The sequence below is a fragment of the Cyprinus carpio genome, chromosome A9 (genome assembly GCF_018340385.1).
Source record: "Cyprinus carpio isolate SPL01 chromosome A9, ASM1834038v1, whole genome shotgun sequence".
Classification (NCBI taxonomy): Eukaryota; Metazoa; Chordata; class Actinopteri; order Cypriniformes; family Cyprinidae; genus Cyprinus; species Cyprinus carpio.
The window spans coordinates 3963211-3988023 of NC_056580.1; the positions used below are offsets into that span (position 1 = coordinate 3963211).

At 37.0% G+C, this 24813-nt stretch overlaps 3 protein-coding genes and 1 long non-coding RNA gene across 15 annotated transcripts in view; 3 read left to right on the forward strand and 1 right to left on the reverse strand.

The window, feature by feature from the left end:
• Positions 1-154: 154 nt before the first annotated feature.
• On the reverse strand, positions 155-1009 carry LOC109054328. Of its 2 annotated transcripts, none has more exons than XR_002011842.2 (3): positions 875-1009; positions 489-669; positions 155-322 (listed from the first exon to the last, which is right to left on the reverse strand). It is a non-coding gene; the product is annotated as an uncharacterized LOC109054328 (long non-coding RNA). The 2 variants fall into 2 exon arrangements; XR_002011843.2 differs by having other exon boundaries at positions 792-936.
• A 55-nt stretch (positions 1010-1064) lies between these two features.
• On the forward strand, positions 1065-3881 carry LOC109054327 (NADH dehydrogenase [ubiquinone] 1 beta subcomplex subunit 3-like). Of its 2 annotated transcripts, none has more exons than XM_042763232.1 (3): positions 1065-1201; positions 1648-1786; positions 3552-3881. In XM_042763232.1, exons 2-3 carry the CDS (start codon positions 1653-1655, stop codon positions 3700-3702), a joined length of 285 nt encoding a protein of 94 aa, XP_042619166.1. In that variant the 5' UTR covers positions 1065-1201; positions 1648-1652; the 3' UTR covers positions 3703-3881. The 2 variants fall into 2 exon arrangements, with proteins under 2 accessions (XP_042619166.1, XP_018927151.1); XM_019071606.2 differs by having other exon boundaries at positions 1073-1201; positions 1651-1786.
• Positions 3882-6233: 2352 nt separating this feature from the next.
• LOC109054329 (CASP8 and FADD-like apoptosis regulator) lies at positions 6234-13210 on the forward strand. 4 transcript variants are annotated; one of them, XM_019071607.2, is made up of 10 exons: positions 6234-6400; positions 8556-8860; positions 8950-9055; positions 9150-9285; positions 9734-9795; positions 9893-9956; positions 10235-10287; positions 10382-10460; positions 11390-11906; positions 12038-13210. In XM_019071607.2, exons 1-10 carry the CDS (start codon positions 6329-6331, stop codon positions 12165-12167), a joined length of 1524 nt encoding a protein of 507 aa, XP_018927152.1. In that variant the 5' UTR covers positions 6234-6328; the 3' UTR covers positions 12168-13210. The 4 variants fall into 4 exon arrangements, with proteins under 4 accessions (XP_018927152.1, XP_018927154.2, XP_042619177.1 ...); XM_019071609.2 differs by having other exon boundaries at positions 6262-6400; positions 8576-8860; XM_042763243.1 differs by having other exon boundaries at positions 6262-6400; positions 8576-8860; positions 10385-10460.
• Positions 13211-13485: 275 nt separating this feature from the next.
• The window catches only part of dip2a (disco-interacting protein 2 homolog A), a 107832-nt gene continuing 96504 nt past the window's right edge, over positions 13486-24813 (forward strand). For 2 of the 7 annotated variants that reach the window (XM_042763233.1, XM_042763238.1), the window contains exon 1: positions 13494-14046. In XM_042763233.1, coding sequence (XP_042619167.1) covers positions 13923-14046 — 124 coding nt within the window. In that variant the 5' untranslated portion in view covers positions 13494-13922. Of the gene's footprint in view, positions 14047-24813 lie in introns of all 7 variants that reach the window. The other 5 variants (XM_042763235.1, XM_042763236.1, XM_042763241.1 and 2 more) reach the window with 4 other exon arrangements.

The window sequence follows — 24813 nt, forward strand, 5'->3', positions numbered from 1 at the left end:
CAATAGTCCAATCACGCAATGTTTTTTTTTCCGCTCTAGCAGTGATTTCTCATTTAAAACCTTTTTGCAAGTTCACATTTTTTTTTATATAGCTCTTGGGTAACAGGTGCACACAATAAAAAATAATAAAAAAACGGACAATTGTCAACTATAATTAAGGTAGAAGGCTATTTTAGTATTTAATGCCATTTGATAGTATGTACATTTTATTTTTATTTATTCTTTTTTAAGCTTTGTTTGAAATGTTGCTCTGTAATGGGTTGATTAATGGCAGGTTCCTCTTGTGGCCAGCTGTTGTTTTCAGTGAGCTGTTTTGTTGTTCCTGGTTAAATAATGGTGGAAATAATATATTTCTTATAGTCAATACTATAATGCGTTTTATCTACATTACAGAAAAATAAACCTACTCTGTGAAATATTAATTGGAATGAAATGTTTGATATAAATCTAGCAAATAATAAAATAATCAGTCGTGACAGCAGCTGTACCTCTCAGTAAGGGAAGGACAGCAGCTCTGTGGGCTGGTTCTTCTTCCTGTGGATGTGGTTGAGGTGATAAATCCTGCGGTTGTCCACACATATGATGTCCTTTTCAATATTCTGGACACCAAATATGCGCCTCAGGACCGCCACATCTTTGCGCGTCACAGGGGTACCACATTCTGCAGAACTACACCCACAGTGAAAATAAAATTAGATATGATGAACAGAACCTAAAACCCACACAACCTGCTGGGTTTTTTGCGTCTGTCACCTTTCACAAGGTCACTAGGAAAGTATAAACGTATTTACCTTGCTGCCTACGGACAACAAACGTCTATACATATTAAGGAAACTTCTGTGAACATATAACAAGATGATTTCGACAAAATTACCCTGGTCCCGTCTTCGCCCTGTCCATTGATTTGGAAACTGAAAGTGCGCATGCGCCAAACGCTGGAAAATAATGTCAAAATAAAAGGTCTGTCATTGTGTTATCAAAAACGTCGAATAGTTATTTTTTTCTGAATTATTGAATAACAGATTGTTGTGATAAGTTAACATTTTTATATACATTTGTACAATATGTATAGCAGTTTCGTATAATGTCGTCTTGGTTTCGAATGCGCAGAGACGTTAACTTCTCACAGGAAGTTACGTTAGAAACTGAACTTCCAGGATTGGTTGCGCGTTCACGTTGGAGGTCACTTTGCTGTAAAAAGGTAATTATTCTGCTATTCAACACACGTACAAAAGATTTACGCCGCTTTTCGTGTAAGTTTACTTTAGTTTAAACTAGAGGCAGGACTTATTGGCTACTGAAAACAGCACCAGAGTCGGTGTTTGCGGCTTAGTTGTCATAAGCTGCTTCGCTTGTGTTGTTTCTGTCTGTATCTTGAACACTTAGTGCTCATTAGTGAAACGAACCCATTTAAATACAACTAACTGATCCGTTGCAGTCTCAAAATATGCATTTAACCGCCCCACATACACAAGCTTTAGCCTACATTTTAACCACACGTTTTGGGGTGTCTATCTCATTTGAATCTTCAGTGGAGTGATTCAAGTGAGTCGACTCGAGGGACTCGAACATGACACTGAAAGAGACTCTGCGTAGCTTCTTAATTCTGCGAATGTTGCATTAATGATGGTGAGATGTCTTCAACAGCAGCCATGGGTGGGGATCACGGACACGGACATGGCAAACTGTCCATGCCAGACTACAAAGTGTGGAAATGGGAAGGAACGCCGCTGGAAGCAACCCAGCAGAGGCTCGCTCGAAGAGGGCTCAGGGACCCCTGGGCTCGGTAAGATCATACAGTTTAATATATTTGCCCCTGAATTGTTTTCCTGGAGTCCTCTGTAGCATGCATCATGACATTACTTTATGGCATTACATCACTTGCTCACCAATGGATCCTCTGCAGTGAATGGGTGCCGTCAGAATGAGAGTCCAAACAGCTGATAAAAACACCACAATAATCCACAACATTTCAGTCCATCAGTTAACATCATCTGATGTGAAAAGGTGTGTGTTTATAAGAAACAAATACATCAAGACGTTTTAAATGTTAAAGCATCACTTCTGGCTGAAATACGAGTCCATAATCCATAAAATCACTTCCTCCAGTCATCAAGTCCATCTCCTGTTCTCCTCTCACATCAAAATCCACCCACATATTTGATTAGAACTATTTTAGTCTGTTTTCTCTTGTAAACCCTTTTTCACTGGAGAAAGCAATATTATGAATAGAGGACTCATATCTTAGCCAGAAGCAACGGTTTTAAAGTTTAAAAAACACATCTTGATAGTATTTTTTCTTTCGACCATGCACCGTTTCACTTCACAAGATGTTCACAAGATGGTAATTGATGGGCTGGAGTGGTGTGGGTTACCTGTGGATTATTGTGATGTTTTTCTCAGCTGTTTGGACTCTCATTCCAGCGGCACCCATTCACTGCAGAGCATCCACTGGTGAGCAAGTCACGTAATGCTATGTTTTTCCAAATCTGTTCTTATGTAGAAACAAACTCTGCAACGGTCTACTACATCTTGGATGACCTGAGGCTAACACATTTTCAACAAATTGTATTTATTTTTGGTGAACTATCCCTTTAAATTGAACGGGAATTCTCTCAAAGTGACTTATAGGCCATCGTTTCAGTGCATTCAGTCTCATATTATCCTCAAACAGTCAAATTTCGAACTGGAATATGGAAAGGATTGTCATCTATGTATAGTTGGCTGTTATAGACCACCTGCAGCTATCAGTGATGCTTTTACCTCACTGTCAGCTGTTTTAACTGACCTGCTTTCTAAAGATCTTGTATTATTGGGTGATTTGAATCGGAATTGGTTGACATCAAACTCAGATCAATTCAAAGCATATTTGTGATTCTGTGAATCTTACTCAAATTATTGAATCACCTACACGACCTAATCATAAGAACCCTAGCAAGTCCACTTTAATAGATATTATACTAACAAATAAACTGCACAAATACACCTACTGTATACAGGGGTTTTTCCTGATGATGTTAGTGAGTCTATTAACTGTTAATAGTCAAAGGTATAATCTGCGTTCAAATAGGTATATTCTCTTAAATGTTCCCTTAATGAAGACAGGGTTAGGAAAAACTGCTTTTTATTTATAGTGCACCAACTGCTGGGAATGAGATTCAAAGATTATTGAAACTTACTGTACTTATTTCAGTCAATGAGTTTAAGTCATATCTCAACCAAACATTCCAAACTGTCTGCACCTGTTCTTAATTTTAATTGTGACTATTTGTGATTATTGTTTTATGTACTTATTTTACTTTGTTTCTATCATGTTCACTGTGTGCTGTTACCTTGGCCAGGGCTCACTTGTAAATGAGATACCTATCTCAATGTGATTTTTTTTTTCCCCTGGTTAAATAAAGGTATAATAAAAATAAAAAAATTGATATAAAATGTTTATTAAAATAAAAACTTTTCTGTACATTTGACATCAGCAGTGGTTTATAGAACAGGACATTTTGAAAGTAAGAAAATGAAGCACTAAAGGATGACAACGTTTGTTTTTGCAGGAATGAGGCGTGGAGATATACGGGCAGCTTTGGCATCCCAGTTACCTTCCGAGACGTTCTCCTCCGTGGATTTAAGACAGGATTCGCAGCATTTGCAGTGGCACTGGCAGTGGAGTATGCTTTCTTTCCTCCAAAGAAGTCAGAGCACTAATAGCGTGGCTAAAGCTCAGTAGAGCCAGTTGCTGCCGGACTCTGTGTGTGCTGCAGGTTTTAAGCCTGTTATTGTCTATCCATGAAGACGTTAGCCCATGAAAGGCTTCGTAATACCTGTGCTCATTCATGGTTATGTTTCCTTTGACCATTCTGTAAAATAAACATAAATTAATTGAATTGGGCTGGGGATGTTTGTTTTATGTTAATTGGCTATTATAGCCAAACCTTTAGAATGTAATTTAACTTGAAATTACTATCGTAAAATGTTATTCTTTAAATAAGTATAAGTACCAGTGATTTGCATGTTACATTTCCTGAATATGAAGAGGTTCACATGAATGCAAATCTAAGATAATATTCTGGCTATGAAATCCTTGACATCCTCAAAAGTGTACTGTTGTGTGCTTAAAGTGTATGTCTGTGTCTTTTTGCTTTGTTGTGCATACTGAAGTATGAATCAAAATGATTGTCTCTGGCATTGCACAGATGCTGCCAGTTAGATTGAAAGGTTAATATTTAATTTAACGGGGAAATGTGTGTGTAAAATATCATGAACTTTTAGTCTGTTGACTTATCTTCTAGCTAAACAGAAATAGCTACCAGGAGAGGAACAGGTTACCAGAAGTTAGATGGAGCTTACTTATTAACACTATCTTACTAGACATTGTTTTACAGTTTTTCATATCTAATAAGTTTTTAGTTGCAGTTGTATGTGATATTAAGTGTAAATTGTAAAAGGCTGTGAAAATGTTCACAGAATCATTTTATATAACAGTTTTACCAAGAGAAGTTGGTACATCTTTAAATGTCATCAAACATAACCTCTAAGTATATTGGAACCATATGCAGACACATACAACTGTGAACTTTGTGTACAATGATGTCAAATATTTGTGTATACAGGTGCTGGTCATATAATTAGAATATCATCAAAAAGTTTATTTATTTCACTAATTCCATTCAAAAAGTGAAACTTGTATATTATATTCATTAATTACACACAGACCGATATTTCAAATGTTTATTTCTTTTAATTTTGATGATTATAACTGACAACTAAGGAAAATCCCAAATTCAGTATCTCAGAAAATTAGAATATTGTGAAAAGGTTCAATATTGAAGACACCTGGTGCCACACTCTAATCAGTTAATTCAAAACACCTGCAAAGGCCTTTAAATGGTCTCTCAGTCTAGTTCTGTGGGCTACACAATCATGGGGAATACTGCTGACTTGACAGTTGTCCAAAAGACGACCATTGACACCTTGCACAAGGAGGGCAAGACACAAAAGGTCATTGCAAAAAAGGCTGGCTGTTCACAGAGCTCTGTGTCCAAGCACATTAATAGAGAGTCGTAGGGAAGGAAAAGATGTGGTAGAAAAAAAAGTGTACAAGGAGAGAATTGTGAAACAAAACCCATTCAAAAATGTGGAGGAGATTCACAAAGAGTGGACTGCAGCTGGAGTCAGTGCTTCAAGAACCACTACACACAGACGTATGCAAGACATGGGTTTCAGCTGTCGCATTTCTTGTGTCAAGCCACTCTTGAACAACAGACAGCATCAGAAGCGTCTTCCCTGGGCTAAAGACAAAAAGGACTGGACTGCTGCTGAGTGATCCAAAGTTATGTTCTCTGATGAAAGTAAATTTTGCATTTCCTTTGTAAATCAGGGTCCCAGCGTCTGGAGGAAGAGAGGAGAGGCACACAATCCACGTTGCTTGAGGTCCAGTGTAAAGTTTCCACAGTCAGTGATGGTTTGGGGTGCCATGTCATCTGCTGGTGTTGCACCACTGTGTTTTCTGGTCCAAGGTCAACACAGCCGTATACCAGGAAGTTTTAGAGCACTTCTTGCTTCCTGCTGCTGACCAACTTTATGGAGTTGCAGATTTCATTTTCCAACAGGACTTGGCACCTGCACACAGTGCCGAAGCTACCAGTACCTGGTTTAAGGACCATGGTATCCCTGTTCTTAATTGGCCAGCAAACTCGCCTGACCTTAACCCCACAGAAAATCTATGGGGTATTGTGAAGAGGAAGATGCGATATGCCAGGCCCAAGAATGCAGAAGAGCTGAAGGCTACTATCAGAGAAACCTGGGCTCTCATAACACCTGAGCAGTGCCACAGACTGATCGACTCCATGCCACGCTGCATTGCTGCAGTAATTCAGGCAAAAGGAGCCCCAACTAAGTATTGAGTGCTGTACATGCTCATACTTTTCATTTGTATACTTTTCAGTTGGCCAAGATTTCTAAAAATCCTTTCTTTGTATTGGTTTTAAGTAATATTCTAATTTTCTGAGATACTGAATTTGGGATTTTCCTTAGTTGTCAGTTATAATAATCAAAATTAAAAGAAATAAACATTTGAAATATATCAGTCTGTGTGTAATTAATGAATATAATATACAAGTTTCACTTTTTGAATGGAATTAGTGAAATCAACTTTTTGATGATATTCTAATTATATGAACAGCACCTGTGTGTGTGTGTGTGTGTGCGTGTGTGTATATATATATATATATATATAGAGAGAGAGAGAGACAAAGTGCATTTGAATGACGTAGATGGAAGTTTTGTTTCACACTTCCTCTTTAGTGTTCTATTTCGAAGCTGTAAAAGTGTCATGGAATTCCTCTTTACCGCTATTCATTTGCGAGCAGATGCTCCGTTCAGTCACAAGAACAGCTCTCTTGAGGTAAGGTTTACAGTTTTGTCTTTTAATGCGAGAATATTTGAAGTTATTGACTTTATCTCCACATAAAACACGTAGCCACATGTAGGTTTTTTTTAAAGAGGCGTAGTCACAAAATTTTAACGCGCAGCTAATCATAGTTTTAGAATGACATCCACATATAGGAATATTATTTGTAACTATACTTTTTACGCTGTAAATGCAACTAAAGGTCGCCTATGCATAATATGGAGATTTGCTTTTAAAAAAAGATGCATTTCCGTAGCGCTGACTGATTTTAAACTGTAATTTTGGCAGCCCCTGAGATGGATCATCTAGTCTTGCTCATTCAAAGACGTGCATTTATTGCTTGGACGGAGCAAGAACACTTTCTTAAACTTGTGCAGATTTAGCCGAGTAATAAAACACCCTCTTTAACCTTATGCTGTTGTACTGAATTAACTATTTAAAAAAAATAAAAATAAATAACCACAATATTAAAGAGTTAGTTCACCCCAAAATGAATTACTCACCCTCAAGGTATCTTGGGTGTATGACTTTCTTCTTTCAGACGAATCCAGTCGGAGATATATTAAAAATTGTCTTTGATCTTCCAAGCTGTTTAATGGCAGTCAGCTGGTGTTGCAGTGCATCAGTCCAAAAGAAGTGAAATAAAGTGCATCCATTCATAATAAAAAGTGCCTCACACGGCTCTGGTGGGGTGAAAAAGGCCTCCTGTAGCGAATCAATGCGTTTTTGTAAGAAAAATATCTATATTCAAAACGTATTAACTTTAATCTAGCTTGCGCCAGCAGTTGTACATGGAAGCAGCTGCTGTAGGATGACGTATGGGGTCGGCGTTGCCATGCGCCAGTGAGTCTTGTAAAAACCAACGTTTGTTTACATGATAATAGGAAGCAAAGTTTCCTTACTTTAGCAAAGGACAACCAGTCTCCTCTTGGCTTATATCGAAATCCTCCGACATTCTTCTTTACAAATCCTCTTTTTTTGTACTTCTAATTCGTGACCTTTGTTTTGATCTCTCCCCTGCGCTTCTACTTACTTTCTTCCCTTCTGAGCGGCGCATGCGCAACGCCAACCTCCGTATGTCTATTGTTATTATTATTATTATTATTGTCCTATATCCTTGGTAGAGGACATCGGGACTCAATTAAAATAAATAATAAAAAAAAAAGACATGAATGAACATGCATAGGCAAAAACAATTTTTGTTAAAAATTACCAATACATTTTTAGGTTTCAGGATTATATATTTTTTATTTTTTTTATTTTTTATTTTTTTTACCAAACTTTGTATAAAGAAAATTCTCAACTGTGTTATTACAGAATGTTTGTTATACCATTTTTCTTTATGCAAAATGTGTGTAAAATGGCCATAAACAGGTTTCTCTTTATATATAATGTATCTATAAACTAAATCTAATTTGCATATTAATGTGTTTTGGGGCAACATGTAATGAAAAAAGAAGTGTAATATTCATTCATTTGTTGGATCTTCCAAAATGCGTAATACATTATTTTAGTCCCGGTGTCCTCATATGAGAACATGTATGAAATCAATGTCCTGTTTCGTAACTGAAAGTCATATTTCAATTTGAAACCCCATAACAATTTCCTGAGATGTTGATTTATGACACACAGTTTAAAAATGTCAGATTTAAATGATAATTACAAAATGTTATCATATTTCCATAAGAGAGTCAGCAAATTAATATCAGACATTTTTGAAGACCAAGGAGAGGAAGTGGTCATGGTGAAACATCCAAACGTTTAGTATCTCTGAAAAGCCCTGAATGTGCTCGGTAAAGGACATCCAGACTTGTGGCATGTATAGTCTCAGAGAAATTCACTAAAATATAATGCCCTCATATGCAGATGCAGGGTCTCAGGAGGTTAAAACACCCTCGATGTGAGGCATTTGGGTGTTATGAGTCATGATGGGTGTCATTTCAAGATAAAGCAAATAGCCCTCATTTACCCATACTGAGTCACATCCATGCAGTCGTACTGTGAAAGTAGTAGTAGGTCTACAGAATAAATGACCTGGCTCACCATTTTAATACAAGGAATGATGCTCTAAAACACTAAATATTTGTAAATGACCTAAATACTCCCAATTAAGTGTGATCTAAAACGATTCTTCCTTTCATAATGGCAGTTTTTATCATTTTGGAGCAGAATGTCTGGCCTGTACCACACTCTCAGTCAGATCACTGATGAGCTCAGCACAGACGAATGCAAGCGGATCTGTTATCTGTGCGGCTCTCTTGATATGGACAAGTTCTCTACAGATCCCAGAGGCATGTTACAATCTGTACTGTTCCAAACGAGGATGGATTACGTGTTTCTCATGGAGCTCATTCTGAAAATAAAACGCTATGATCTGCTGCAAGAAGTGCTGAGCACCAACAAGAGCACGGTTGAGGGACTGCTAAAAAATGGCCATTCTGTGTCAGAATACAGGTAATGCTCTCTGATACTCTCTGTGGATCTCCAGTTATGCACCATATGGGGCTCAAGATAATGTTTTAACTGGGGCTTTGTGTTTTTAGAGTGCTGATGGCTGATGTTAGTGAGGACATGGACACAGAGGACCTGAAGTCATTGGCATTCTTACTGAGAGGAACTTTACCAGAACATAAACTGGAAAATGTCCAGGTATGATGTCCTGAAAGCTGCTTTCTTCATGTGTGGAACTGGAATGTTTCATGTGTGGAACTAAGTGTTTTTTTTTTAAAACATATATTTGCAGAGTTTTTTAGACATTGTAGTTGAGTTGGAGAAACTCGACCAGCTCTCCAGTGAGAAGATGGACTTGATCGAACACTGCCTGAGGTCCATCCATAGGGCCGATCTCGCTAAAAAGATCAGTCACTACCAGCAGACAGGTAAGAATTACCAGCTTTATGTTGTTATTGATGTTTTTGTAGATGTAACCATATTATACACTAAGTATGAGGCATGTTGTCTCATTCAGACATGTTTAGGCTACAGTATATCACTAACATGATAAACTCAAGAAGAAGAAAAAAAGTTACAAAAGCTGCCACTGGGACAGTAGAATTTGAACCATATTTACCCCTAAAGGGTTTAAGTACCTTAAAAGCATATATCTGTAAATAAAGTTGACCTATTAGTACCTAAATGCTACATATTAGTACCTTTTGAAAAGGTACTGCCCCAGTGAATTCAGTTTCAATTCAGTTCCTCTTTCCTATGTAGTTTTTTTCTGTTGCGTCATGAGAAATGAACTTTGTGGTATTTTTATGGGAAACCGAACCAGCCAGTTAATTTTTATAGGTTTCCTTTTTAAATAACTGAAATCCGTTTTTGCAGTGCTAATGACCAAACAAGGATCTTCGCCTCCAGACAGACTGCAGTTCTGCAGAATGCCATCGGTGAGATTTAATTTGGTTGCTTTGACTTAGCTTGAGCTTAAAATGTTTCCTACTTTAATAATCTTTTCTTCACACTCACTGTTTGTGTCATTCACAGCCAAACTGCTCATTTGGTGTCTCAACCGCTTCTTGTAATGTGAGGCCCATTTCCAAATTCTGTGGTGAGTTCATTCAAAAACAGACAGTATGTGGAAATACCCTAGCAGTCAAAAGTTTGGGCAAACCTCTCATGGTCTCTCTATATTTATATTCACCCCCCCCCCCCCCCCCCATTTGACTGGTAGAGTGCAGAATGTTCTGTGTAATTATATAAATATTGTTCAACTTCAGTGCATTTCTTGTCTTTTGAGCTGACATGCTTCTTTATAATTATACTAATCCCTATTATAAAACACAATAAGTTTATTTATTTGTTTATAATTTTTATAACATTTTTTAGATAAACCGACAACAGTGAAGAAGGAACTACTTTGCTCTAGTTCCTATCGTCAGGTAATTTTTAATTTAATTTTATTATATATCAAGTGTTGAACGTGGTCAATCCAGTAATCTATAACAGATCAACATGTGCTGATTTGATCTCCAGCAGCAGGAGGAAGTGTACAGTATGCGGAGTGATCCCAGAGGAGTGTGTTTAATCATAGACTGTGTCGGCACTGAAGGAGGTGAGAAATCACTGATCTTATGTAGTTTGGGGCTTGGTAAGGTTTTAATGTCTTTGAAAGAAGATTCTTATGTAAATCAAGGCTGCATTTATTTGATCAAAAATACAGTAAAAACAATAATATTGTGAAATATTGTTTTTGTAAAAAAAATTACAAATTTTGACATTTCTTCTTGTGATCAAAGCTGAGTCTTTGGTGTCACATGATCCTTCAGAGATCACTCTAATTGTTTTCTGGTCAAGAAACATTTTTATTATTATCAGTGCTAAAAACAGTTGTGTTGCTTAATATTCATGTAGAAACCATGATACTTTTTTCTGGATTATTTGATGAACATGAAGTTCAAAATAACATGAAATAATAGTCTTATCTAACAATGTTAAAGTATTTGATTTCATTTTTGATCATTTTAATGCATACTTGCTGAATTAAAAGTACGCATTTCTTTAAAAAAATCTCATTGACTCCAAACCACTGAATTGTACTGTAAATAACCGATATTAATGATTCTTTAATTTAGTTAATCAGTCACAGATTTTTTTAATCTGGTGCTATTTTTCAGTGTGGATTACATTTTTAGTACAAAACTTTATCTAAAAGTGGTTGATCCAAAAGCTACTATTCTATTGTTGTTTCTTTTCCTAGCCCAAACTTTATTTATTAATTTTTATTTTTTTGTAAGGACAAATTGTAGTTTAATCACAAAAACACAACAGGATGAGCCACGAGCCATTTCCATTTAGTAATTGTAATGACCAGTAAATTTGATAGTAGACTATTATCTAACCAGATTTTTTTTTTTTTTTAAGTGAGTTGAAAATTGCAAGTCATTTGAATGTACATATGTTTGGTGATTAGTACTATTAGTACCACTTAGTTGTGAAAGAAATCACATTACCCTTTGGTAATGGCTTGTCTTTTCCTCACAGATCAGCTGGAGCAAACATTCCAGGCCTTAAACTTTCATGTGATCACGCACAAGCTGCTGAGTGTGAGAGACGTGCAGTCCACTCTGAGGGAAGTGACTCATCAGCAGGGTCACTATAGAGCGTCTGCTTTTGTCTGCTGCATTATCAGCCGAAGCCGCTCATCAGATCTGCTGGCCACTGACTCTCACGGTCCAAGACTGGACCTGGACACTGTCAGGTGCCTCTTCACTTCAGACTCCTGCCCGGGCCTGGCGGGCAAGCCTAAACTCTTCTTTATCCAGAGCTATGATGTGTCCGAGCCTCAGAGCTGTGCTGGGTATATGGGGTGTGAAGATGAGGCGGGTGGAGAGCTGGAGACAGACGCGCCTGTGCTCTTATGCTGCAAGAGGACCATCCCGGTGGACGCGGACATCTTCTGGAGTCACTGCTGGACTAAAGGAGAACAGCTGGAGGTGCCGAACCATCAGTCTGTGTACCTGAAAGCCTTGAGATCCTCCTTAACAGAGGGCCAGAAAAGGTAAGACAAACACTTTGGAAAACGATTGGAATAATGATCTTTTTTATGTTTTTGTTGGACCCAGGGATTGATTTAATCTTTATTTATCTCTATTAAGTAAGCATTACTGAATGAATTTTTATTCTTTTCAGGAGGACACATTTGGTAGATGTGCACATGATGGTGAATCGTGCAGTATACGATCACAATCACAAATCTCCACAATCGTCTTACTTTTTAAATCTGAGACACACGCTCAGGAAGAATGTCTATTTGTCATGATTCCTCACGTTTAAGTGAAGGGAGATGATTATGCAAGAACATTTGATGTTTGAGAAACGATGATCATCACAATGATGTCGACTTGAATTGTATCAATTATGATTTGCTGTGTTTCAGTAAATAAATCTCAGGTTTTGTCATTGTAGTTTCCTATATTGTCCACATGCTGGCAGTGTTGTCCAGTGTCCACTTTTTTTTTTTTCTTATTTTATTGCTTTTAAAAAAATCTGAACTGATTGTCCTTTAAACCAATAATTTAATTTAATTTAATTAATTGTTTAAATTGGTAAAAGAAAGTTCCAAACCATATACTGATAGCTTCTCAAACAGACAGACTGTGTTTACAGTCATAGGAAACTGTATCACATTATCCAAATTCTATTATAATATATAATGGGAGACCTGGGATTTGATATATTTAGATGCAAGTGTTTACATTGTTATATGTATGTTGCTATTATTTGTATTTGATGGATATTTTTCATTCATACAGTTCAGTATTTCGCTATTTCAGTACACATATTTCAATTTTAGTCTTCATTTTTTTTTACATTATTTTTTTTAAATGCAAATATTTATATTTTATATGTATATTTATTGTCATACTGTGTGCTTATGTTTATCATTCCACGGGTGCCATTTGTATCCCTCCTGAACATCTGTGACAATGCCTTAATGAATAACTGACACCAACTTTAAAGTGTTATGTTAGACATGCTGTCTTAACACAAATCCAGTATATTTTACTTTATATTTCTGTCTATGCAGGCTATTTCCAACTTCTCCATGTTATTTTAGCAAACGTGCATTTTAAGTCAACCCTGTTACCATGATAACTGAAATTAGTTCCGTTAATAATAATAATTATAAAAATACTTAAAACAAGTATTGTCTCTTCTTATGTTGTAAATTTGACATTAAGGAATGATCTTTGACTTTCAACCCTGTTACCATGATTTTGCCAGCAGCTGGTTACTGAAAAATGGATATTGTAGCATTATCAGCATGTTCTTTCTAATAAAACCCATATGTCATGACCTCGAGCACAACGTATGGCTAAATGAACTAAAGCTCACCCTGTTACTGTCAACCATGTTACCTTAAATCACTACTTATATTACTTCTATGTAAGGGCATAGCTGTATTTATTAATTAAATTGTTTACATTTAGCTTCAAGTTTGACAATGCATGTTTAACAACAGTTGAGACATGTTAATAGCTAATACACATTATTTTTCTGATAGAACGCTGAGAGAGATTCACTTAAAAAAAAAAAAAAAAAAAAAAAAAACCTTCCAACGGCAAAATACCTAATTATTCAGAGGAATAGACCATTTATTGTTAGTTTGGTAAGTGTAGCGCACCCAGTGTGTGTGTGTGTGTAGTGTGTGTAGGTGAGACAGGAATCACTGACGCGCTGGAGCTGTTCTCGCGCTGTTCCCAGCTGCTTTGCTGCAATGGCGAAGGTGGCGCGCTGAAGAGCGCAGTTGGCCGACTTTCCCTTTGTTTTACGAAGAATTCTTGAGTCATGCACGACCATCCAGCGCTAAATCCGGCTTGAAGAAGGGCGTGGATCTTACATTTGAACATTTGATCTGTGATCCGAGCGGTCCGAAGCAAACAGCAGCCTATATGCAACCGCCCCGATACTTCTCACATCTGCATGCGATAATCGACCAGCGCCCGCCTCTCTCCTTCCAGCAGCTGATCTGAGCCGGCGAGGACCTGGAGCTGTCTGACCCAGCTGGATCATTATGGCAGAGCGCAGTTCCACCGGATTACTGATGATGATGCTGGACCCGTCGCCGGCGATCGCGATGACTCTCCCGGCGGAGGTGCGCGAGAAGCTGGCGGAGCTCGAGCTGGAGCTCTCCGAGGGTGAGTCGCTGATTTCCGCGTGCAGCCTTTCCATCTCCATGCGACATACTGAGTTTCAGAGATCGGGGTTGGATCAGATTTCCTGAAGGGTTCATGCATTATTGTGGATGCGGACTGTTGATCACATACACACCTCTCTAAATGCGCTCTGACATATCTGATCTGTCATCTGTATGTTTTTACTTCAGCCCTTCTGTACATATAAAAGCGCAGATGAAGATGGTGATAGGTGTAATGCAGGTCCAGTGCTGTGTCAGCAGTGCTTCGGATCAGAAAGACCATTCAGTCTCATTAAAAACAATGCAATACATCAGAGAATCATATGTTGGTTTAATCCCAACAGACTGTTGTCATCCTGTTGGTCACGTTGTGTGTGTGTGTGTGTGTGTGTGTTTGAAGGAGCTGGAATAAATGCAAGACTTTCAGATTCATAGTTCTGATTTTCAGGTTGTAGAACTATGGATTGTTCCAAGCGTGCTGCTCAGTATTCACACTGTGCTGTCCGGCTATGGAAATTTCAGCAAGAACCACAGCATGCTTTGCATGTCATGACCGTGCTGCAGATCTTCACTAAACATGTCATTTGCTGATAGGAATATTGATTAAACCTGTATGTTCTCATGTATAGCCTAAGTAATTTTTATCAATACATTGTCATACCATATTTCATCCTGACATGATGAAAAGTCAAAGATCCATTCTTATTACTTTTTGTATCCCACAATACCTTGACTTGTAACGAGCATCTTTAGTTATAAAAAAATAAATAAATCAGATAATAGAGATGAAGCCATCATGTCTTTATGTAATAACAGATGTGCTGAACTGCAATGGTTCTAGAACCTTTTAAACTGGAGCATGTCTTCTGTGTAAATACACAGCAGGAAGAGTTCAAACTGAACTAATTAGACCAACCATGTGCTGCTTTCTTGAGATGAGGGAAGGGAATGGGCCTATGATTTGAAGACTGTTATTTTAATGAAATTCATACAACTGCAAGGCTGTGTTTGATCATATTGTCAGAAGCAATTATGGCCAGTACTCATCCAAACCTCTACTTTGCTCATTAAAGAGATTGTTTATGTATTAATTCAGGGGCATTCATTATAATTACTAGTTCTGCTGTGTAATGATGTCTTTGTTGAGTGTTGGAGAACAGTAATACAGTAACCAAAGGGTTCAGACGAACTGAGTTTGTTCTTGTGAAGAAAGTTTAAGAATTGTGGAAATATACACTTAGGTTTGGGGTCAGTGAAGATTTTATTATTATTATTATTATTATTATTATTATTATTATTATTAGTATTATTATTAAGGAACTTAATGGTTTTATTCATTAAATTATTTATTCGTTTTCAATGTTGATAATAATCAGAAATGTTTCTTGAGCAGGAAATCAGCATTCTAGACTGATTTCTGAAGGATCATGTGACACTGAAGACTGGAGTAATGATGCTGAAAATTGAGCTTTGATCACAGGAATAAATTGAATTTTGAAATAAATTCAAATAGAAAAGTGTTATTTTAAACTGTAATAATATTTCACAATATTACTGTTTTTCACTGTATTTATGATCAGCAGCCTTATAGAGACTTCTTTCAAAAACATGAAAAAATCTTACCGACCGCAAACTTTTGAATGGTAGTTTAAACATGGACAAAGTATTAACCACTTAACTGGCAAAAATCTATGAAGTGCTCAAGTTCTGACCCATATTTCATTCGATTAGCTCTGGGACGGCAGCACCAGACCTAGTTTCTTGCAGGCTGAGGGAAGTTTCACTGTTGTGGTGTTTTAAAAGGAGACAGCAAGTCCAAAATAGCAGCAGCACATATACTGCTGACATACTGTGTCACCGCGGACAGCTCTCACTTCACACCAATGCCACAAATTTCCCAGAACTGCTTCCCAAAAAGTCTACATTTGTAAATTCAATATTTGCTTTGTCAAAAATGTAGCATATAACACAAGCGAACAACACAAATATACGCAGCAGCAGGGTCGCAGAAAACAGCCGAACCCCTGTCCGCTTCCTGTTTGCGTGTGCATAACTTCCTGTCCTGCACACTGTCTGATAGCCATTGTTTTCCTTTATCCTTTAATTGCTGACGTCACCAGGCCCAACTCAACAAGACCCTCAGAATCATTTTACACAGCGGGCTTCTGAATAGTGATTTGATATTTTCTGAATCCGGTTTATTCTGATTTCAGCTCATTTCCCTGAAGGTTGTGTTCAAACATCATGTGTTGCAAAAAGTTCTCAATGTTTCAGCTCTAAAGAAGAGCAGAGCGATGTTAGATGGAGGGCTTGTTTTCAAGGACTCTGCTTATTATTCTTGGTTAGAGATCTTAATGGAGAAACAAACTTCAAACTGCAGTGCAGTTCAGGACTTGGTTAATCTGGCCCTGAGAAACCAGCCCTGAGGCTGTTTCTCTAGTCTTTTTGAGGTTTAAAAATGATTCAGTAAAGAAATCTCCACCAAATAGAGAATTGTGACAAGTGAAACGTGCCAAAAGAACAGCCCAATCCCACGATGCACTGTGAATGATGTAATAGAGTTTCCCTGCACTCTCAAACTATATAAATTCATACGAATTAGCCACCTTGTAAAATACGTATGAATTGGTCGTGACTCATGAGATAGCGTTGGAAATCCAGATATTTAATGTGTCGTATTCCTAAGAATTGCTTCCAACAGCTTTAAGTCAGAAATCAGTATATGATTGTTGGAGGGGCTCATCTTAGTGACCCAAGGTTGAGTTTCAGAAGTTACATATCATGGCCTGACATTCTCATAGGGCTTTTATGGGAAAGGTGCAGAAATGTAAGGCTTTGATCGGGGAGCCATGCAGACATGCCAAGCTGTTGACCTCGGTATGGATCAGCGCTGGAGAGATGGGGCGTAAATGAGTGGAAGAAGACAAATAGTGTACATTAACTCGCTCGTCGCTTTTCTTCATCGCTCACACCTCTCCAGTTTGCAGCAATGCCTCAAGAACACATTATTGAAAACATCTGTATATTATTGCTCAGTGTCTGAAAGTGAAGGAGAGGATGTAGTCTAGTCTGACAACAGTCATATGTCAAGTCATGTGATGAATTTGATGCAACTGGATGGAGCTCAGCATCATAGGATCGCAGGTCATGGTTTATCCATCGCTAGTTCTTCCTTCTCATGTGCTCAGTCAGGGGACTGCAGACTTGTTGTGTTTTCTGCCGAATGAGAGGCATCTGATGTAATGGTTCAAATGGTTGTGGTCAGTGTTTGCTGGGTTTTGTACATCACTATTACAGTGCACCTATTAGATTCATTTGAGGCTGAATTTGTGCAGTACTGACCCTGTAGAGATTCTTAGATAACACTTTAGCACTGCAAACACTATTCACTATTAACTAGTTGCTTAATAGCATGCATATTATTGGCTGTTTATTGGTACTTCTAAAGCTTATATTAATACCTTATTCTGCCTGGCCATATTATAGATCCCTTAACTCTAAACTACTAACTTACTTAATATCAGTAAGCAGCAAATTAGGAGTTTACTGAAGGAAAACTTTCAGTTAATAGTAAATATGTGTTCCTTGATCTAAAGTGTTACCAGTTTTTTCTTTTTTTAATCACATATTTTTAAGATTATAGGTTTTGTTTAGGTTAGCAATGCAAATCATGAATAATTGATTTAGGATGCAGGATAAACCTCAGACAGAATACATCAATGCATGGTTCAAATGTACCAAATGTGAATGCTGAAACTTTTATTTATTAATTTTTTTTGCAGGAAACTTTTCACCTCTAGTCTATATAGCTGTTTGTAATTGCTGGTTTGAGTGTTTATAATTCCTTCTTCCCCCCTCAACAACAACAAAAAAGTCTTCCCACCTTCTTCTGTTGCCATATTTGTGGTCTGACCAAGTGTATTCAGTGGGTTTCTTCCAGGAACACATCACTGAGTAAGAAGTGTGGGACTGTGATGAGACTGCACCGCACTAACTCTTCATTTAATCACTGGCTCTGGATGTGTCTCACTCCAGGGTTTCTGCGTTTGAGGGGGTTTCTGTGGTCTTTTGTTGGAGCTTTCATTAGTGTGAGGCCAGGATAGAAGTAAGAGCTTGTCTGGAGGTTTCCTCAGGCAGATAGTGAGGTTGAATTAAGACACATGTAAAACCACTGTGAAACATCATACTGAGAATGACAGGCTAGGGTTCAAGCAGAGGCAGCGGTGCTCAATGAGACTTTACCTTGAAACTTTTTTTCACCACTTATATGAACTTTAAAAAAAACAAATCATAAAATAAACCACAATAATTAAACAATCAAAAAATAAAAAAAAAAAAATAAAAATTATATAAATGAAAAAAGTACTCCAATAATCTCCAATAATGTTTTATTTACAACTTTATAAACTTTAAAATATATATATATTTTTTCACAGTGTATGTTGTCTGTTATTGCTGTGGAAAATAAAGCTTGATAAAATACTCAACTTTTATACTAGCCAACACAATATTGCACTTGGTGGAGGTTAAATTTGGTTCCCTAAAATTGGTTTGTGAATTTTAAAAAAATTTAATTTCATGGACTCTTTAAAGTTGGCAGTGCACTTAAGGGGAACATTCTTCCCTGTATTCCAGTCAGATTACTGGATTGGGATGAAAAGGTCAGGTCATTCTTGGACTGCTGTTGTCTGTGGCCGGGCTGCTGTTGTTCCGCAGCGTGTAATCATAGCACACGGGTGGGCTGGATCTTCAGAAACACACCACTCCAGCGTAACTCTTGGAATGTGCCAATTTTGGAAGGTACCTCATTGAGTGAATTGAGTTGAAATGTCATTCAGTTTTGGAATGTTTTGGTAAGATTCCTGTGATTGTTACTGCATTCCATTCATAGTCAGTTATGGGTTTGGTAACACTTTACAATAAGTTCTCACTGGTTAACTATAATAACTACATTACTCAGTAAAATAAAATGGATGCATTATGCATTATTGGAGTGCATTTTACAAGAAAATACTATTTCGGTCTTTCTACTTCAAAATGTTTTATTTGTTTAGTTCATGTTTAATTCAATGCTTAACTTGATCTATCTGTGCCATTTTTTTATAAATTGCTTTCTGTTTATGAGTTTCAAACTTAAACAGTTTTAAAGTAAATTCTTTCAATTTTTTTCAGTGTAGATAACGTGAATGTAAAACTTTATTAGAGCTTTTCTATAAGTGAAGTACTTTCCCTCTATGCAATACGAAATACCTCTAGTTTTGTTCTCTTCCAGTTGCATATAATTTAAACATTTACCAATACATTTCCACAATCAAAAGTTGCCAACATGAGCAAACAAAAAACACGTGTAATTATTAACTACGATTAAAATAAATACAGATTTTTGCTACTACATGTTAACAAAGAGACTATTTTGTAAAGTGTTACCAGATATTTGTACTCTATAGCTCTGATTTCCATCAATAAAGCTGTGGTAGGACGCTTGGAAGATAATATTTAGGGAAGTGATAGCATTTGTTTTGCAGGTGTATGATTATTAATGATTGGCAAAAAAGATAATTTCCTCTGCGTATGTTTGTAAACACGTTTTATCATGCAGTGTAGGAACTCTGACACATTATAATATGTTTAAAAAGTAAATGTTTTTTCTTTGACACCCATGTCTTTAATAAAAGAAAATTATTAATAACCACTCTTAAACATCCAAATGCTCAAATAAAAAATTCAAAAGTGTTTGTGTGATTGTCTAGCATTAAATTGTTTCCTAGATTTCTAAACTTAAACCATATGCTGACCGCTGGAGGGAAAAGAAAGCTTGTCCTTGGCTGCTGACTTGCACCCAAACAGTATCCCAGCTATATAAACTCTGATGTGCTGGCTTTAGCCAAGAACTCATGCGAGATACGCAAGGCTTTTGCCTGCGGCTGTGAAGAATAGATTTTCTGAGGGGGTCATAAATTTTTAATCTTGTGCCTGAAAGCATGGGAAGGCTTCAGAATGTTATGCCGCACGCTGTGCTGTTGTATAGGTGTGTGTGTGTGTGTGTCTGGGTTTGTTGTTTTATAGGCCGTGTTCTGTTTGTTGAAACTAGTCTCTTCTCTTTCAAAGGCTCATCATCCCGCTGCATGCCATGCTAGGTCACCGGCGACTTGCGTTTTTTGTAGGTTCCTTTCACTGATGTTTATTTTTTGCCTAATTTCTTTCGTTTCATGCTATAAGATTAAATATCACTAATTAATGAACTGCACTATGGGAAAGCAATATGTTATTGCTGCTTTGGGTTTGTTTGACTTATGATAAACCCACTACATCACATTTCAACCTATCGCACGCACTGTTCTTTTTTTGGGCAAGTCATGTTTTATTTATCAATGTTTCTGTTAGCACAGTCTACAGCTCAGGCTAATGGAGTCACTCAGCACTTTTAGAGGGGCACTGATCTCTTTCTAAAAACCTATTGTTTGGACAGTTACCAAATGGATTTTGTTGGTTTATTACCATTTTCACATCATTTGCAGCTACATAACATCCTTGTGTTAGCAAACGTTCCAATTAGATGAATATACTAATATGTGCTGTGTGCTTTCCTCATAATATCAAAACGAACATACAATAGAAAAGGCAGTGGTGAGAAAACAGCAGTTAAGAAAGTATCTGATCATAGTGATATGGATATGTTTGCACCAGATGAGCAGGTCAGTGCTCCAATCAAGTAAAGTCTTGTTTAATTATACAACTCTTTATACGGTAGATTTGAAATATTTTTGCTGTAGTAAACATGAAAAGTGTGACTTATTTTTTTCAGTTTCTACTATAAAGCAGTTCTCCAGTGTGTTCATGTTTTTATTTGCGGAAGTCTGATTTTGATGGACTGAACAGAAGAAATGAACCACAGAAGATTTCGAAGGTGCTTAATAGTTGGAGTCAACCAAGTGTTCTCTGATTTCACTTGAATATAGCACGGCCTTTACATTAGCATAGTGAAAAAAGTGAAAGTGACGTGACATTCAAGCCAAGTATGGTGACCCATACTCAGAATTAGTGCTCTGCATTTAACCCATCCGAAGTGCACACACACAGAGCAGTGAACACACACACACACTGTGAACACACACACCGGAGCAGTTTGGGCAGCCATTTTTATGCTGCGGCGCCCCGGGGAGCAGTGCTTCGATGCCTTGCTCAAGGGCACCTAAGGTCAGGTATTGAAGGTGGAAGAGAAACTGTGTACATTGCTCCCCCCACCCACAATTTCCTGCCGGCCCGAGACTCGCAACTCACAACCTTTCGATTGGGAGTCTTGAAAAAACCAAGTACTTTAAATAGTTTGAAGGTGCTTAATAGTTGGAGTCAACCAAGTGTTCTCTGATTTCACTTGAATATAGCACGGCCTTTACATTAGCATGTTGCTAAGCTACAACTCAGTATTTGAAATGCTCCATACAGTAGGTACAAAAAATCCTCAATTTTTTTATGCAATTAATTCTAAACTTGACACCAACAAAGTGTTGACACATTAGCGGCAAAGAAGCTCCACATTTCCATTATCACTAATGTAGTGATGCATGAAGCAAAGCTTACTTAGAGGCCAATTTGTTGCCTAAGCAGTCAACGTGTTGAATTTTCATGTTCAAATCTGAACAAACTTGAATCCAATGCATGGGGAAATGTTCTGCTTCATGTGTCCTTCATGCTAAATATCAGATCACAGGATTACTATTGTGATGACTACATTTTGCATGCAGAATTTCGCTATACAAAGGTAAATGTGACCGCGTCTTTACCCTGGATATTTTATTTATCCTGCAAGCCCAAAACCTTTTTTACCTTTCATAATTTTGGTTGCTTTTTGGTAACTTTGCAGGATAATATTTGAAAAAAACATTCTGGAAACCAAACCTACTAGCTGGTTTTTAGTTTAAAAGACTTAGTTGTAATAGCTGGTGGGGTGGTACTGTTTTTATGAACATTTTGTAGCATTGCATACAATATAAAGTATATAGAAATGTCTCTTTTGGAACAGAGCTAGTGTGTGTGTCACTGCAGTATATTAATTATCAGTCATCTCTTTAACTCTTTAACAAATATTCTCTGGCTTGCTTGTGTTTTTATCATACAGCCGCTCTATCAAGAGGTATTTAGTGCTTGCAGAGCTCTTGAAGAAGGACTGAGGCGGTGTGTTTTGTAGTGGATTGATTTATTGCTGGCAGGAGTCCTGGCCGTGTGATTGAAAGCCCATGAGCAGATTGCTAGTGCGCATTTTAATTTCACTCCCAGGATCCTGTGCTGGCTTTCAGCTTACTGCTGCTTTCAAATCACAGGGGTCTAGGGTGAGATTGAACAAGTGTTTTAATAATCAATTCCTTTGATCCCAAGACTACATAAAACATGTTAAACTATATAAGACATGTTTTTGCCAAGATCCCAATGTGCAAAATAGGGATGGATGGCTTTTCATCTATAAAGCTTCACACCCAAAGATTCAAGAGTCTCTTACGGTAAATCTCATGAAAACACGTCCAGGTCATATTTCAGCTCCAGAGAATAAAAAAGAATATCTTGCATTAAAGAATGCAGCCTTTTAAAAAAAACTGTCTGTCTGTCTATCTATCTATCATTGTGATATTTTCATTTTATATTATTGTATGCAATAATTTACATTTAAAATCTCAACAGTCAAAATGATAATTTGTACTATATTATGTTTTCATAAAGGCTTTTTCATTCAATTCATTAAGCACTCACAAAAAAAAAAATATAATAAAAAAAAAAAAAAAAAAAAAAACACTAATCAAAAAAAATAATTTTTTTTTTTTTTTTTTTTTTTTAACCAAAATATAATCTATAAATGCTCTTAATAGGTTTCGTGAAATCCACCCTTAAATTTTCCAGGTGTGTTTAGATTTTTGAGGCTGTGTGATAATAATAAAGCTCTGTATAATGCATGTGATCGGGTGCTGCTGTACCTGCTGTGTTTACGTCAGTGGCAGTGCCACAAGGAAATGAGCTGCGTTTGATCTCAGCAAAGGCAGACACCAGTGATTGTCCACTGTCCAGAATCCCTCGCTGCCTCCATCTGTCTGCTTTAGCCCCTCAGCTGGGTACAGAAATCACATGGTGAACTCTGATTGGCCCACAGAACTGAGAACTCAGTCTGAAGTTCTGGCTACGCGAGACTACAGGAAGAGCAACAGAGACCGACGGTGCTTTCCAAACGGGATATATCGCCCTCCGAAGGGCACTTCGGAGTGAAAACAATCATGGCCGCCATATTGAAGGGTCGTTCCAAACCGAAGTGCTCAAAAACTGGCCACTTCAAAGGGCCCTTCGGAATGAAGGTTTTCGAAGGGTACAACTGATGGACACTTTGGGATCCCATGATCCTTTGCGCAGATTCTTTGCATGATGACGGCGCCTCCGTGTGGGCACGTGATGAAGGGCTCTTCAAGAAACAGTTGTTTGGTCCCCTACACCCTTCAACCATTCGAAGCTCTCACTCTCACAACCCTTTGAAGGGATTAGGGCATTGGGATGAGCAACAAAAATATATATATTAACAAAATATATATGTTAAACAACTTAAAATACTCAAACTTTGATTTAATGTTAATCAAAAATATTTCTTATCTCAAAGACAAAAATGTACAAAGTAAAAGGGCTAGTTAATAATGAAGACCATATACTTAATCAATATATTTTCTTTCGACACAAGCCAGAATGTCAATATAACTTAACTTTTTTTTAGTCTTTTTGCAGCTTAATTTTCTCGTACACTATAAATGACAGAAAGATACATTAAAACTAATAGCATTAGCATTTTGTTTAGCATATAGTTTACTTACTATAAGATGGCAATATTCTCTTTCTTCTAATGTCTTTTTTATATGATATAAAAAAATTTTCTCGTATTAAAAAAAAAAAACAAGTAAAGCAGTATGCATTATGCACATCAGCAATCTGGTGTAAAGCAAAAATACTATTTAAACAAAATTGTTTCTTTTATTTTTGTTCTACAGGGAGTGTTATTTGCTTTTAACCAAACTGAATGAAGCAAGTTTAAAGCAGAATCCATGATTTTTGATTAAAACTGTATAAAAATGCACTTTAAATAAATAACACATTTATTTATTTATTTTAGTAAAGTATGTAACTTGGCAACTCTTTTTTTCATGTTGTTGCTGACTTTTTTAACACACAAACACACACACATAATCTGCACACGTTTTATATTTCATGCATGCATTGTGGGAGAAAATATGCATAATTGTGTGGAAAGGATTAAAATATATAAAAAATGTATTGGAGTTAAACAAAGCTGAGAATGTTACACTTACTAGTAGCTGAAAGCATCCCATAGAATGAAAAAACAAAACAAAAACATCTTAATACACCTGCCTTACTTGATCTGAAATAATAAATAAATAAATTATATATATATATATATATATATATATATATATATATATATATATATATATATTGCAATAAAAAACAGAACCCTAGACAGCAATGAGATTTTGCTAACATCTCCAATTTCTCAACTTTGCCTTGCAAGATCAAGTCCTAGGTAATCTCACATTAACAAAGTGATGACTACTGATGGGTCCACAAGTCGATCGGCTGTCCTAATTGACTGACTAGTGAGTTAGTCGACCATCGTGATCCAATCGTAGTCATCTTTTTGTTTCCAGTGTCTCTCAGTATCCCTTAGTAGCGTTTCATAACTTTTGTCAGATTCATGATTGGGCCATAGGTGGCCCTTCTCAGG